Source organism: Pungitius pungitius, chromosome 14 (genome assembly GCF_949316345.1).
Source record: "Pungitius pungitius chromosome 14, fPunPun2.1, whole genome shotgun sequence".
Classification (NCBI taxonomy): domain Eukaryota; kingdom Metazoa; phylum Chordata; class Actinopteri; order Perciformes; family Gasterosteidae; genus Pungitius; species Pungitius pungitius.
Window position 1 is genome coordinate 4,899,083 of NC_084913.1, and position 16,349 is coordinate 4,915,431.

A 16,349-nucleotide genomic window follows, 5' to 3' on the forward strand; every position below is an offset into this window, starting at 1 on the left:
AGCATGTGATTAAAATCAACTCGTGTGCGTCACAGGTCTTTTAAGGCGGACAATACATGCTCCATCACAAGCAAACCCGCCGTCTCTCCTGTACAGCAGAGGAAGAAAAGACATTTTCAATGACAGAGATAAAAAAAAAAAGTAAAATCAGTAAGAGAAAATGAGTTGGCGAAAGCTGGGGAATGTAGATGGGAATAAAGTATGCATGAAGAGGAATCCGCCTAAAACCACGGTGGCATATGAAAAAATAAAGAGTGGCGAGTCTGTGTGGAATGTAACAAAGGCTGGAGGTGGTGGAGGATGTAAAGACGGTAACGCCCCCCCCCCCTCCCCCCGTACAGAGCGCCACGGGACGGCTCCATGACAGAGATCGATCTGAGAGGCGAGCGAGCCGTACCTCCAGCACATGGCTCTGAGTAATGGACGCACCGGCCTCGCGGGCGGAGCGCCGCCCAGATGTTTGTCCGGTACTCAATGGTCGACCAAGACCGCCGCGCGGTTGAGTCGCGTCGAAGCAGCCGGGTTGAGACGACCCGGCGGTAAAAGTCCCACGGATACGTGGAGTACATGTTCAATAATTAAAATGTAATATCCTCGGTTTCAGCAGCTGCTCATCCTGACAAGTACATCCTTTAAAGTCCACTCAGAGGAGGCGCCCTGGCCGCTTCCTCACCTGCACGCTCACTACTCATCCGAGCCCGGGGTCAAACGTGGTACCGGGGGGGATCGCGCCAAAGTTATTTCAATGACTTGGCGGTAAACGCCCGCAGGGCTTTGTCTCAATACATCACAGACCCGTAAGAAGTGGAAAAATACTCCCCTCCTCCTCCTCTCTTCTTTTTTTTAAAACAAAATGCAGAGGTTGACGGAGTTGGCTCGTGAACATCTCCAGAGATCTATTGCTCCGCCTAACAAAGAACCCGGGCCTGGTTCGCTCAGTCAGCGTTCAGTTCTTTCAGCAAAGTCAGCTCTGTTTTAGTTAAGTAAGCAGGCCAGGAGAATATGTCGGTATTTTGAGGAATTAGGCTAAAACAACTGGCTGCGTCCCAAATCTGGGAGGCCGGCTTTAAAAGACTAAACCTGCTGGTGGCGCGAAGATAACAAATTAAGTTTAAAATTTTAAAAAGCTATTTGAAGGCTCAGAGTAAAAATCGTATCGTTGCTCTTTCAACAATTCCAAGATTTGCGGCAACCCTTTTTGTTGCATCCGGGCGTGCAGGCATGCATTGTGCTAATGCAGCGTACTCTCCTGTAACACTACACAATAACCTCCTCCCATCAGTTCCATCCAGAGAGCCATTGTTCGCAACAAACCCTTGTGTGTGTGCGCGCACCTTTCCAGTCATTTAGCCTCCCTCGCCTTCAGCTCACAGGATCCTCCCAGCGCCGCGTAAAAGCTGAAATATTAAAGCGCTTCCTTTTTGAGCTGTCACAGTGTATTGTTTCCCTACAAGAGCTCCCTTTTGTCATCCGTTTCTGCCTTTCTCAGCAGTTAACTGCTCGGCCAAGGTCGTCGCCATTATTCCCCCCCCCCCCCGGTCCTCAGCGCGCTCTCGTATCCGCCTCGGGCCCCTCGTGTCCGCCTCCGGCTCTCTCTCTCTCTCTCGCCGCGGTTGATCTTTTTTTGGAAAGGTCGCTTGCCGGTCAACGGGGGTTCGGCGAAGTAATCTGTGGATCTGACGTGGTGGTGGACTTCAGAGGGAGGCCTTACGCGTGGTTAATCCCCGCCCCCCACGCCCCTTCAAAGAGCGCTCACCTCCCTCCACATTCCAGATCTGTCATAGCGGCACAACTCGGGGGTGAGAGCCTTTGATGGAAAATGTAGGTTAAACACACGGAGGAGCAGATCTTATTAGCGTTTTCCCCACGAGACGAGCGGTTATTTGATCTGCACTCTTGTTGCATAACCAAGAGGAGCGGGAGACTGGGGGGGGGGCAGTGAATATTCCATGTTTGTTTCAGGAAAGCACATTCTCGCTCCAATCAGCTGTAACGAGAGCCCAGATTCACTTGAAGAGTAAATAGAAAGTGAGCGAGCGAACCGTCTGAAGTGTACAGGCTACGGAATGTGACAAAGATACTAAAGTGGGAAAGTTTTCCGAAACCAGTTCAACTCGAGGCCAAAGACATCGAAATGTTGTTCAATGGGTTTTTTTTGGACATTTTTATATTACGGTTGTATGAAACACATTTTCAGGAATTCTCTCAAAATTTAAATTAGCCTTTCTTATGTATATCATTTTTTCTTGATAAGTGTTCTTTATTTTGTGTATAATGGCCTGACTAAAGCGGTGTTAAAATTCTCGGAGTAACACTATTTAACCTCATGCATGTTTCCATTAAAAGTCTTTTCATAGTTAAGTATTTGTAATGAGACCGGGATATATGTTTAGTAATTGATGTTATCATTATCAAGTAATCCAACAATTATTTTCCACAGGCTTTCAATTTATGATTACATAAAAGAAAAGTAGCATCACTATTAAGTAGCTGCAAGCAGTTAATAAAAATGACTCCCAACAATAATTAGAGTATCTGCAAATAATTTTTCTGTCGATCCACATTTCAATTAATTGATGAATCTTTTCCGTCGGTTTAAACTGCGAAAAAATCTTACGTCAGTCACGTTGGTGATAAATCACCGCCTCCATTTGTTCCTCCGCTTGACGTGAACGTCTCGCCGAATGTTCGACGCAACGCGCACGCCTGCGTCCCGCTTCCCCCTCGACCTCCCGGCGTTCGGACGGCGTGCCTCTCCCGGGGTTCTGCGTCCGAGCTGCCGGTCGCCCCCGGCGCCGCTCGCCCTCGCCCGACGAGCTGCCGTCTCCGTCCTTTCATCGCCTCGACCACACCAGACCACACCCGCGTTTGCTTTCACAAAATAGTTTTATTGGTAAAAAATAGAACTACTTGCACAAGCACATTGAGACCACTGTATCAGAACTTGTGAACTATTAATCATCACAAATATGCTCTGGCAAAGTAAGAAGTGCTAAAGCATCCACAAAAATAAGCTGCAGTTATCAAAATTATAAATCAATGTCTCGTTACAGTATACGCAGGAGAGTTGTAACTCTTTAGACTTTTAGGACGTAGTCGCTTTGCACTCTGGCCACTTATAAGCTGATGAATTTGCGTGCTGATGATCCAACGGCACAGCCACAAAAAAAAAGAAATCTCTAGCTCCCGTTTTCTTGCTGATCATCAGAGAAACCCTTCACTTTTTAATTTTTCCCCCCCTGGAGTGTCGGTAGTTTTGTGTATTTTACTGGTCCAGGGTGCTTGGAATGCTCGGCCGTTTCATACAAAGTAACAAAAGTAAAAGTGCATCGAGTTGTCTTCTTATAAAGAAGATATGGCATGAACATGAAATTGTATTTAATATTGAGACAATCTGAGGGAATCCTGATCCCTCTGAGAAATAAAAACAAGGGTGAAAGCCTGGATACTTGTACTGTTGTCATGGACTAAAAGTGAACCGGGAATTAATGAAACGAAAACACAAGAACATTTAGAAAACACCACACTCATTACTCCTCAATGAAACTCTCACCCCTATAAAGTCCTGCTGTGCTTTGGGAAACTAAGAATAAAGAGGATTTAAAATAACCCTCGAAAGCTTCACTGGACTGAACACAAGCATCTAGTTGACTTGAGTCGGGCAGAACAAATCACAAATCCGTAAAACATTTGTTGATGTATAAGTCACGTACAAACAACCCAATAAAAAAATAAACGGAAAGAACTCCAGATAGTACTAAAATGTGTCCTCGTGAAAAGATTTGGCACATTCTCAAAACGCATAACGTGTCGGTATTAGTTGATCACATGGCACATTCTTCTTCGTTTATTGCATTGGTTATGGTGCCTGGGCAGTGAGTCATTGTCAGGAGGCCAGTTCCGTCGGGCGGCTATGTGGTGGGCAAGATGGCTGAGTCGGCAGAGGGGTGGGGGAGGGGGGGGGGGGGGGGGGGGGGTGTGTAAGAAACCTGGCCCTAGAGCGCTGCCAGGGCCCGCGGCGGAGGGGGCCCGCGGCGTGCCCGGCAGCGGCCTGCAGGTGGCGAGCTGGGCTCGGCCATCTGCTCTTTCCCCCCCCCCAGGAGGCGAGAGAAGGAGAGAATGTGCAGGCACTGTACATCGCTGCCTCGTGTCCTGTCTCAAACACAATCCCCCCCCCCCCCCCCCCCCCCCCCCCTCCGTCGGCGTAGAGCAGACGCACCGATGTCGCCACCGACAACAAAGTAGGAGGGGAGTCTGTTGGTGCCTTCGGCATGCATTAGCTTTCTCTTGTCAGCAATCGCATCCATGTGACATCGATGAGACAAAAGCAGGACTGCGGGGGCGAAGCGCGCGGGGGGGGCAGGCGGGCGCTGGTAGAGTGATGGATAGGAAACGGAGGAATGGCGGCCTAGTCAAGTGGCTGCAGTTTTAAGACACTGAGACCTTCAGCAGGTGCAGACCGGCAGCATATGCGCACTGCTGACGCACTTGGAATACAAGTCACATCTGGGGAATGACTCAAACCTTTTTTAGCTGCCCGCCACAACAAGAAGCCTCTTCCCTTTCTGCCTCCTCTCTGCACCATTAAACATCCGTTCATCCCTGGGAGGTCACTCGCATGGTAAAACTATTGCAGCGGGCAGTAAAGAGGGCCTTTTATTTATTTTTATTTTTTTACCTCTGACCATGCAACAGGCTAATAAAGAGGATTAATGAAAGCAGTGTGAGCTCTGATTTAAAGCTTCTGGATCCATGCCAACGGGAAAAAGATGTCCCCCCCCACCCTCCTCCTCCTCCTCTTCCTCTAAAACAACTTCAAATCACTGACTGACATGCACACAGCCGCCCCCCCCACAAACCAGTCATTTGAATGCCGAATTCCGTTTCCATGGCAGTGCGGAGGAGGATGACACAAGCAAAAAGCACATGTAGAAAGCCGGCGATTGTTTACTGTGCACACACACACACACACACAGAGGAGAGCGCAGGCGGGTGGGTGGATGTGCATGTGGTGGGGCAGAAATGGGTAGGTGGGTTGGGAGGGGCGGCTGCTACTCACAGGCAGTGTGTGTTTTTTGTCTTGGTAGAAATAAATAAAGCCGCACAGATCAGACGCTGCACTCTGCTTCTTCATTGACTCCCTTTCTCTCTCTCTCTCTCTCTCTCTCTCTCTGTCAATTCCTCTCCATCTCTCTCGCATTTTCACCCCGCAGAGAGAGGGAAGCAGGCAACTGTTTGTCTGCGTTTTCTGTCTGAATTGCTGCCCGCCAGTCCCCCCCCCCCCCCCCCGTTTGCTCCTCTTGACAGTCCTCTCTGAACACTCGCAGCATGGGTAATGTTTCTACAGCTTTTCAGGCACAGGCATTTTGTGGCTATGTCTGAGTCTTTTTTATAATTATCTTTTTAACCAGGCATGCCGCTGTATCAGTACACAGGCAGGCTCCACGCAGCATGCTTTAGAGGCAAAATATCAACATCATTCTAGTAGCTAACAAAAATATGACTATTTGTTTTTTTTTCGATCAGTTCCTCGTAGCGTTCTAGTGGAAAACTACAACGGCTCGCTACGGAACGGTTTCTCAGGCGTTATACTGCCTCTTTTGTCAATTGAGTGGACACAGACAGATTGTAAATAGCAGCTAAATGATTGCTTTTTTTTCCTTTTGAATTCAAACCTTTGGCGAGGGGTGGGTGGGTGGGGAATCAAAAAACATCTATCTACACGGAAGGCTTCCTTATTTGCTTAATCCATTCCCTGGGGAACTCTCTCTGTGGTTTACCGGTGAAGGAGTTCTGCGTTTGGTTAGCGGCATCCTGCAGCGCCTCATCCCGCCTCCTCACACGTTCAGTTCAGTTTGATCCAAGGCGACGCCGAGGGAATGTACCTCCACCGCTTGTGCTTTGCAAAAGACCAAAGGGAAGGAAGTGCAAGACGGAGGGGAAAGGGGAAATTAATTCAAAGTCGTTGCCCTCCCCTCCCCTCTCCTTTTTTTTTTTTTTTTCCCCACCTCCATCTGGAGTGGAGCCCAGTGTGTAGCATAAGCCGCGATGGCGTCCCCCCTCAGGCTCGTCTCCTCGTGGCCGTAGAGCGCTGCTCCATCACACGTAGTCCTGCAGGCTGTAGCCGGTCTTGTTGTCTAACGGGGAGAGGGAGCAGTACTGGTGCTGGAGCTCCTGCTGGAGCAGCTGTTGCTGCTGCTGCTGCTGCTGCTGGAGCAGCAACTTGTCCGGGGGAGGGAGCAGGATCATGTCTTGGGGGCCGTGCCTTTTGCCCGAGCAGGACATGCAGAAGATGGACCCCCCGACGAAGAGGAACCCCGCCGAAACGAAGGCCACGTACACGGCGCCCCCGGGCTCAAACTTATTGCTCTCGGGCACAGAGGAGTCCAGGAAGTTGGTGATGACCTCGTTGGTGAACCAGGAAGCCGGCACCAGGCACAGGAAGCCGGCGGCGACGAAGCAGCCGCCGCTGGCGATCGCAGCGTGCCGCTTGGAGCGCCGGCCCCCTCCCCAGCGCGTGCACTTGAGCCCCAGGGACGCCAGGCAGAGGCCCATGGCGGCCATCACGCAGCAGAGCACCATGGTGGTGCGGGCGGTCTGCAGGTACGCGGGCAGCGAGAGCACGGAGTACTTCAGCGTGCAGCTGAACATGCCCGTGCTGTACCACGTGCAGTCCATCCACAGACCCTGCATCTGGGAGATCGCCGTGATGATGTTGGAGCCCACGTCCGCGCTCACCTTCCAGTTGGGCAGCAGCGTGGCCACCATGGCGCCCATGATGCCCAACAGGGCGAGGACGAATCCAAATATCTGCATGCCCGTGGATGCCATCCTCCTCCTTTTTTTTTTTTTTTTCTTCTTCTTTTCAAGTGGATGCTGCCGCCGCCGCCGCCGCCGCCTCAGCGCCTGCCCTCGCCGGGCAGCATTCACCCAGCGCCAGCCAGGCACGTCGACCCCGCTGCCTCAGTGTCGTACCGGCTGCCAATCAAAGCCCCAGTTCTTCAGCTGCGGCTCCACCGGACTGGAGGGGAGAGAGAGAGAGAGAGAGAGAGTGTGAGGGAGACGCAAATGAGAGATGGAAGTGAGTGGGTCCCCAGGCACTGCCTCCTTCCTTCTCCCCCTTCGCTCAGCCCCACACAAGCACACACTTTTCTGGGTGGAAACAAAGGGCAGCGTGGCTCCGGCTGACTGGGATGCAGGTAAGCCAAGCGCTCAGGGTTGTCGTGCACGTGTGCATTTTCTACGTGCTGCCTTTCTCCTCCTCTTCCTTACCGGAGCCCCATGGAGCTGTTATTGGAGAGGGAGAAATGAGTTTGGGGGGTATTGGTTCAATAGCTATGTGGACTTAAAGCCGCAGTGCCCTCGCCGTATACTACCACTTTAAAGCCACTGCCGTTTGCCTTGTTATTAATTGAGCCAATATTTCAGACGAGGTAAAAAAAAAAAAATACCAGTTCACTCAATTAAACTTCACCAGTTCTTTTGGTTATTTTTGTTCCTCCTCTCATTTCCTTTTACTTCCCAGCTGGCGCATTTTGATCTTTAACGTCTCCGAATGAAGAAAAAGAAAAAAAGACTCTTCAATGTAGTTTGTCTGTTGTCATTTTACAATCCAAGAGAGCGGAGGAAAATAAAATTTAAAAATGTAATAAAAAAAAAAAAAGCCAGAAGAGCGATGTTGAAATTATCCCTTACCCCGGCTGGCGCAGAGCTGGCGCGCGCGTCACGTTGTTCGCAGTGAATCCCGTAAACACGCAGAGCGGCGCGCGGAGAGACGGCCGGCCGGCGAGGGCGCGAGCGGGGACAATTCGGCCCGGATTACGGGTCCATTCGAGCCGTCCATGTCCTCGGCAGCAGGGCGGGAGAGGACATCCCTGCTCCGTCGACCGCACAGAGCTCTCTCTGTCGCTCTCTCTCTCTCGCGCGCGCTCTCCTCTCCCTCCCTCCCTCCCTCCTTCGCCCCCCCCCCCCCCCTCCCCCCTCCCCCCCGCTCGCCGGTATATATGAGAAAAGCGGTCTCTGCCTCACAACAACTTCATAAGCGGATGAAGGAAGCTGCATACTGCCGTCCAGCTAAGAAATACTTCGTGAACGATCTAAATAATATTAGACTTCATGTGGAAAAGCTTTCTTCCCTAAACGTGTATCTGTATTTGGTTTTCCACAAATTTTAACAGACCTTTCTCTAAAGAAACAAATTATAATAATAATTTAATTATTTCAATTCCCTGAAGGAAATTGTTCCTATCATAACTGTTTATTTCCACACTACTCTGGGATTGGATAAATAAAACCTAGTAATTGATGGGAATTCTACTTTTTTTTAACTGTTTTTATTGTTCATCATCTAAACCAAATGCTGTTTCAAATATAGTTCTCATATATAGTTTTGAATATTATTTATTTAGGATGTATTTTGTGAAAATAACTGAATACTTGAGTAATTGTTTAAAAAGTCCCATGGAGTTAAAACAGTCAAAATTTGAAACTTTGATGAATGACTAGCACATTATTCACAATATACATCACATTTGGTAGAATGGTGTTGCTTGAACGGATCGAGGCTACAAAGAGGATTATTATTAGTTTCTGTAGATTCCAGATGAGATGGTGAGCTTTGTTTTGGGTTTGTTTTGGCTCAGAGGGGCACGGTCACCCCTCCAGGCCCAAACTGACCCTCCCTGGGGCACCGTCTTCGTCCAGCATCCGTCGGCCGGAGCCTAAAACTCACAGCTGCTACCCCGTCTTCCATCGCCTCTCTGTAGAGGCCACGCAACAAAGGAAGGGAGTGTCTCAGGTGGTCCACGAATGACAAAGGACAAAGAGGACAAAATGGGAAAGGGAGGGGGGAAGACAAAAAAAAATCTGATTGGACTAATAGACCCGATACCCTTGGAAACGCAGATGTGTGTTGCTGTTATTTTGCTGCATTGGCAAATCTGCAAAAAAAAGCCTGCTGCCAGAAATAATTCCCCCCCCCCCCCCACTTACAGTGTAATGACCAGCCATTGACCACAGTGATGTGTGGTCGTTACGTGTGGATTGGCAATTGATTTGTTTAGCTATTGATCAGCTTTCTCCATTCATCCTTGTTCTGGTTGACAAAACGTGGTTAACATAAGCCCGGTGAGTGTGTGGCGCTGTGATGTGTGAAGATATCGCAGCTTATTATAAGCGTGGTCCCCTTTTTTTTTAATTTATCTTTTATTTCATCACCTCGCAGCAGACCTCTCTAGCCTTTCTGCAGCATCGCTCGGAGGCACAGCCGGACGGGCCGCGCTCCTTTTGCCCGCACGAGGGGCTTTTATCGTTCCATTTGCATTTTTCCCCTTTTATGTCCTCCCCTTGTGTAATTGGGTTTTTTTTTTGTTTTTGTTTTTTGTGCTCGTCGTCTTGTAAAGGCGGTCTGCTGTGTGGCAGCTGTGATGTCGTGTAGCAGCACCAGGGCACAGATTCACACACAGATAATGTGTGGAAACCCCCCCCCCCCCCCCCACCCCCTCTCCGGTGCAAAAGCATTGTGACATTCTGCAAATTTAGCGGCGCGGCCTGATTTAAGCGTCTCCTCGGCTGACTTCATTGGGGCCGAGTCCCGGGGGAACGACGGTGAACGTAAAACAGTCAGATGCGCGTGAGAAGTTCAGAAGCTCTTCTTGGAACAAAAGAGTCCGTCCAAAAGGAGCTGACCTCGTCAAAACGCCATGGCGACGGTCCTCGGCGGCCCACCCCCCCCCCCCGCCCCCCGGTTTGCACGCCATGGGCCACTTCACGGGAAATACGCCAAAGCCCTTTCTCCCCTGAACCCCCTCCGGCAACACCAGCCTTGCATCGGCTGCTGCCTCCTCCTCCTCCTCCTCCTCCTCCTGTCTCCCTCCACCGATGTAATGGAGGTTGTCCTCTCAAGGTATTGTCATGATTAATGCAGCTCTTCCCCCTTAGCAGGAACGCTGTGAGCTTTTCCCTCTCTTGTATTCCCTGGCTGTATATGGCTTTCTTCTTCAGTGCTTTTTTTTTTTTTTCCCAGAACCTGCCATTATGTAAGCGCAAGTATTGGTGGTTCAGGTAGCGGAGTGGCCGGTGGCCCCAGGGCCCCCCCCCCCCCCCCCTGCCATCTCGCCATGGTTACGCTCAGAGGGACGTGACAAATTACTGCACACAACCCCATTGGGCGAGAGCTCACCAAGAAAGCGACGTTGGCGGTGGAAATGTGGGAGGAGAAGCATTACAGAGCAGTAATGGAGTGCCCTGCTGAGCTGTGGGAAGGTCAAACACATGAAATATGGTAACTCACGGGTAATACTTTTGCACTAAAGGTCTTCAGTTGCAGGCAAAAGCAGACGTTGGGCTTTTGGGTGGCGTCTCATATTTGGCCCTCTTCTCTCTACGAGAGGGAATCTAAACTAGCTTATTTCTACGGTGGATGTGCATTGTGGTGGTTTATTAGTTCATCCAGTATAGCATGCATAAGGGAGGAAGCCGTAAATGTTTTAAAGTATCTTCTAAAGCTCCAATCAAATTAGCCAGATTTGAGCCGGAGCAATCACTTTCATGAGCTTGAGTATTGATCCCTACATAACAATCTAATTAGGAGGCCAAATTACGTAATGATTCACACGTTTCTGCTGCCAGATATGATGGCCTGCTGAAATAATTACCATAAGAGCATTGATTGAGCAATGAATCGGCGGGGTGGAGGGATTGGGGTGGGGGGGGGGGGGGTATTAAGGTTGTCAAAGCTGGTCAATTAGTCAGTCTGCTGCCCCAGTTCAGGATCTCCCAGCAGATGTGAAGCATTTTAAAGGTGTTTGTCGATGGGACCGAAGGCATGTTCACAGCATCTCAATGGAGCAGCCAGGCGACGGCGCGTGATTTAGGACGGAGTTTCCTCGCATGTTGAGGTTATCAGGGCGAAGGATTAATGGCGGGGAGCGCGCTATATTCCGGTGGCGCTATTGAAGCCGCGCAGCAAGGCCATACATAAATCATCGCAGCAAAGTGACTCGGACAAGATGATGGCTGAAATGCTGCTGCCTGTATGGTCCCCGTATCGACTTCTCCACTTGCTCCCCTCTTAAATCACGGAGCGCAGAATACAAACGGCCCGATTATTCCAGCAGAACCTGAAATTAAAGACGTTCCCCCTTCATCGCTCCGGGTTGTGGTCGGATATCTTGCGCGCCAAAATACAGATGCAACCTCTCGAATCAGAATCCAAACATGTTGATGTGAAGCTCTCAATGCCTTTACGTTAAAGGGATTACGAAGCCGAGGCTCTCACACGCACTACAGAAACTTAAGAAGTCTTTTTTTTTTTTGTGTTGGGTGGTCTCTGATAAGCCAAAGATGGACATTGAAAATGAAACCAGAAGTTAGTCAACAGATGTTCAGAACATGCCGTACCTTCCACCCCTCCGCTCTATTGTTGCAAGTAGCCTCCGGTGCTGTTGAGACAAAGCGTTCCTGCGGCACTTTACAGGGGGGGGGGGGGGGGGGGGCTGGGATCTACAGATCAGATGGGAGATAGTGCTGCGCTTTAACAAGGGCTCGCCGAGGGGTACCGCGAAGCCAAAAGGGGCTCATTAGAAATCCTTCACGGGTCTTCTTTGGACCACTTAGGTTTTCCTGCCCCAATTATTGACGCCTGCCCCCCCCCTTTCCCCCAGGAAAGAAAAAAGCAGCTGTGAGTGACGCAACCCAGAAATAGAATCTCCTGAGGAGGCCCGAGGAGGAGCGCCGCAGGGCGTATCAGTTTAAACCGCAGGGCGGAGGAGCCGAAGTCCCTTCAAGTTAGTCCAGTGTACGTTTGCGTTGGCAGGAGAAATAAGTGCGCTGCTATGTGTTAGCACGTGCTCAATTTGCCTTTTTAAATCTCAAGTTAACATGCTGTGAAACCTTGTTTGCTTGCGTCCTTTTAACGCCTTCGGTCACAGGGATGGAACCTCTCAGGAAACGCCCCGGTCCACCTTGCAGATCTCCACTTCTTTTGCATTCACACGGACACGTGAGCTACTTACGTAGGCGTTTCTCATCATTTTTGCTCGCTATATAAAAATAGTCCTTCAGTATCATGAAAAGCACTCAAAAGGCCAAAAGCACTCAGGGACAATGAAAGGTATTATTATTTAGAATAACCCTGCGGATGTTTTCCCTCGGAGCCCCGTGGTGCTCAGCCAGTCAGAGTACAGCGCCTCACAGGGGAAGCGAAGCTGTTACCATCTATGGGAGGACACACACACACACACACACACACACACACACACACACACACACACACACACACACGGCTCTGCCATTGGTTCGCACGCAGTACAGTGTCTTGCAGGACTGAACTGCGCGCAGGTCCAAACTTTCTGACTTTATAGTTCTTTTGATTCCGTGATGGTGCTCAGAATATTAAGAGAGTAGATGGTTCCTTAAAGGGGGGGGGGGGGGGGACAGAGTGAGGATGTTCAGTGGGTGTGTGGCTTGTCAACAAGATTCAGACGGAGGTCTGGCGCGACCACTTCATTCAACAATGTGTCAAGTCAGCTTAGGACTGAGGAACAGGAGCTAAGGTTAGCACCACCACATGGCCCTCCGCTCTGGTTCAGGGGGGTTTACAACCAGGGCTACTGGCCGGGCCCAATCGGTACATCAAGCCCAGTTACTGTGTCGTCAAAATAAAGCCGCTAGAAGAGGAAAATCTGAAATATTTGCTGGCAATTCTTCATTTTCAGACCTTTCACAACAAAGCCGGGCACGAGGATCTGACCTTCATTGCGCTCGTATGTAGCCGACGTGTTAACTCTGATGTGGTACCTGGTTTATAATGGTCAGCTTAGAATACCGCTCAAGCAAAGGCAGTGAGCTCATAGGCCGCCGCTGCTGGTAATATATAAATAAATGAATACATACGATGGGCCGACGACTCCCAAATAATTCGACGCTTCCTCCAATTTCTATTTTTAAAAGCTTTTAGAAACCATGCCTGTGATAGTCCTCTGTCTCTCTGTCTCTCACACACGCTCCATCATACACAGCCAAGCGGCAGGCACTCAGCCCCCTGGTCTGTAATTGTAATTGTAAAACGGACTTTTCTGCTTGGTTTGCTGCCGTTTAGTCCGGCTCAGACCAGGCCCATGTTTCGCCTTCTCGTGTAGGCTCGTCACCCTCAAGAGGACGCTCAACTACTTGTCTCTGTTTGTGGCATTTATGCTTTTTCTTTTCTCTATCAAAGACGACGATTTGCGAGAGAAAAAATTAATTTGCTTCGTGTGCAAGAGTTGTTACTTTATTGCTGGCTTGTTTTTATTGGTATTTGTAATTCGCATAAAAAAACAAAACTGCATTAGAAGAAGAAAAAATGGAGGATTTGGTGTACAATAAATGTCTCATAAAGATGCCTCAAAGTGATCTTCCGACACATATTTCACGTTCGGTGTGAAACGCCCTTCCTTTCGCGGCGCTCGTGTCCCCCATAAAGCAGCGACGTGAGCCGTGTGACTGCCTGACGCTCCCATCGCTGCGTCCACACGCGTTGGTGCTACGTTGGCCCCCCCTTGTCGTGCAAATGGTAGACGGACAACAAGGCCGTGGCGTGTAGAGGGGCGAGCTACGGTGAGTCAGCCACGTATTAAGAAACTCTGGCGGTGATGCGGGGCCCACGAGGAGAGACGGGGGGGGGGGCGTCTGTGGTCCATCGCGCCAGCGTTACTGTGGCAACTGGAGCCGGCGATGCTGCGTCACCTTGTTTTCTGCCTTTTGCTTCTTTCGCTTCTATCCCAGGATATTGATCCCTTCGCCCCTCCCCCTCGCTTTTCTTTTTATAAAATCACATTTCCAGTGTTTCACACTACTCGCTCTTTCTCGCCACTTTCCCCATTGCAAACCAGTTCTTAAGATGTCTCTTGCTCCCTCCGGCTGTGTGTAGGTGGACGTGGGAGTAGTTCACTTCACCCCTCTGGTTCAGCCCCAGATCCAGCAGCCCTTCAAGCTGGTGGAGAAAGTCGTCAGGAACGTGTTCCAGTTCCGCAGGAAGCACTGCCACAAGGGAGTAGAGTAAGTTCTACTTGATGGAGCTTTCAAGGCTTCCACTACTTCTTAATCTTGCCTCATCCTCATCCATCAGTCTCTCTACATGTTCCCCTCCCTGCTTCATCGCTTCTATTAGTCCGATTGTTTTTTGGGGGATTTGCAGTCCTCTGTCTCTCTCACTCACACACACACACACACACACCTTTTTTGTTCTCCGGACGAGTCTGATCATCGGAGCCCGCTTTATAAAACCCACACGCCCACACGCTGCCCGTCGCCCCCGCTCCTGAAGGGTACGTGGGCACGGATGACAAAAAGGACTCTGGTTGTGCGAAAGAGAGCAGCAATTATGAGTCATTGAGGTGGCACAGGAGGAGGAGGAGGAGGAGGCAGCATATTTTTATGTAACTGTAGCGGGTTGGCGGCGGCACCAAATTGGAGAGGAGGCACCGGCACTGAAGCGCCTAAAAGGATTGGGTGCTGCGTGGTGTGTGGAATTAGCCGTTACTCACCGACCTGCAGAGAAAGAACACGGGGAAGGAGGGAAGCGTTTATAGAAACAAATGATCGCCCGTCTATGTTGAATATTTGGGGAGCTTTTCAGGAAAAATGCTAAACATTCCAATGATAGCTGCAGTCTTAATGTGTCCATTTTGGCTCCATCTGAGTATTTAGTTTTTTATTATGCTTTTTGCGTTTTCAATTCATTTGAACAGTTGCTGAGGGATCATTTTCTTACCGTTATATCACCATCAATCTGTCCCATTATTTCTTCATGTTTTCCCCACTCACCTTTTCAGAAAGCTGTTCCCCGAGGCGCGTCGTGCCGAGCTGACGCAGGAGGTGATGCGGAAAGCAGACGTGGACCCCATTCTGCGGCCCACGGAACTCACCATACCCCAGTTCGGGGCCTTGGCCGATGCCTACGCTCATCTGTGCGCACACGAGCCCAGTCTCCTCAGCTACGAGTTCAGAGAGGAGCTCAGAGTGAAGAACCTCGCCAGGAAAATTAAAAAAATAACGGACACGTCTACGGACGAGCCCCCCCCCCCGGCATCCTGCAACAACCCTGCTAAATAACTTAAAATAAAGCCCACTAATATTCCAGTGCCATGGCAACAGTGCTGCTGTTACTCACATTTCAACCTGGCATGTGCATGCATTTTTTTTTAAAAAGCCCTTGAAATCCTGGGAAAGACGCAAAAAAACATGGGGCGCACGAAGAGCCTGCATGGGTCGGATCATCTCCAGAACCCTGCAGTAGGTCTTAGAAGAGTGAGCGTCTCTTTCTGTCCCATTTTCTTTCACTTCAGATCCACTTGCATAACATTTTGTCCTGCGGGACCTGAAATAACAGTCAGTGTTTTCAGGGTGATTTAGAAAACGGGAACAACACGGCAGCACCAGATTCAGGTCGTTTTCCCTCCTCTAAGTACTGAATTGCTTAAGTCACTTGGGAGGAGGTAAGTGATTTTTTTTTCCATCATTAAAAGGAATGCACTCTTAATGCCGATGTTTATATCACGAAAGTCCCCTCGGTGGACTAAAAATGTCACTGATGTCATACAGCATTCACGCGATGTGTGCTAACCACGCTGTAGCCGTTTAATGTTTCATGTCAATAAAATAATCCTTTTTGAAAGCTTAAACAGAACGTGACGAGGGGGTTTCCCGTCGGGGTGGCAGATGGCCGCGGTTCAGTTGCAGGAGGATCGGTCGGTGTTAACCTCCAGCCACAGTCAGGATTTCATCTGATCCACGTGAAGCATAAACGTGCACGGTGGCAGCTGTGAGTCATCACTACGCCGTCTGGGGAAAGTTATGAGGGTGGTGTATAGACTATTTGCAAATGCCTCCCCAGAATGTTCGTTAGTTATGTCTGAGTCACATATTGTAATGAACCAACGTCCGATTATCTTTACAAATGTAGAACCTCATATAAAGCCTTCCTAAAATCCCAGAGTTATTGAAACAGGAATTGGCTGCATGACCTACAAAGTCCAGGCAAAAAAAAAGGATTAAAATATATTTTTTTCAAAAATAACAAAATGTCATAGTATGCCGAAAAAAAAGGAACAATTACGGTAGAGTGACAGTAAAATGTCAGATGATCGTAGTATATTATGTCAGTAAATAACTAAATGGAATGTGCTCAGCCAATTGAAGACGTTCCCGTATAAAGCTTATAACTTTGCTTCTGTCAGTTTTCTTTGAATTCTATTGAGAAAATACCTTTTCTGCCAATATCTGAATTTCTTACGACAGCTTGATCGGGGACCCCCCCTCCCGCCTGAGAGAAGCACCGCTCCACCTGTCACTAGGACACAAGAGAACCA

General features: G+C 49.5%; 2 protein-coding genes across 6 annotated transcripts in view; one reads left to right on the forward strand and one right to left on the reverse strand.

Moving 5' to 3' along the window:
• Positions 1-15,667, forward strand: part of tfb1m (transcription factor B1, mitochondrial) — a 26,434-nt gene extending 10,767 nt beyond the window's left edge. For all 3 annotated transcript variants that reach the window (XM_037485989.2, XM_037485990.2, XM_037485991.2), the window contains exons 7-8: positions 13,910-14,037; positions 14,814-15,667. In XM_037485989.2, coding sequence (XP_037341886.2) covers positions 13,910-14,037; positions 14,814-15,093 — 408 coding nt within the window. In that variant the 3' untranslated portion in view covers positions 15,094-15,667. The remainder of the gene's footprint in view (positions 1-13,909; positions 14,038-14,813) is intronic.
• On the reverse strand, positions 4,184-7,958 carry LOC119227308 (claudin-20). 3 transcript variants are annotated; one of them, XM_037485994.2, is made up of 2 exons: positions 7,696-7,958; positions 4,184-7,021 (listed from the first exon to the last, which is right to left on the reverse strand). In XM_037485994.2, exon 2 carries the CDS (start codon positions 6,829-6,831, stop codon positions 6,100-6,102), a length of 732 nt encoding a protein of 243 aa, XP_037341891.1. In that variant the 5' UTR covers positions 6,832-7,021; positions 7,696-7,958; the 3' UTR covers positions 4,184-6,099. The 3 variants fall into 3 exon arrangements, with proteins under 3 accessions (XP_037341891.1, XP_062413423.1, XP_062413422.1); XM_062557439.1 differs by having other exon boundaries at positions 4,184-7,287; XM_062557438.1 differs by having other exon boundaries at positions 7,149-7,958.
• Positions 15,668-16,349: the final 682 nt, after the last annotated feature.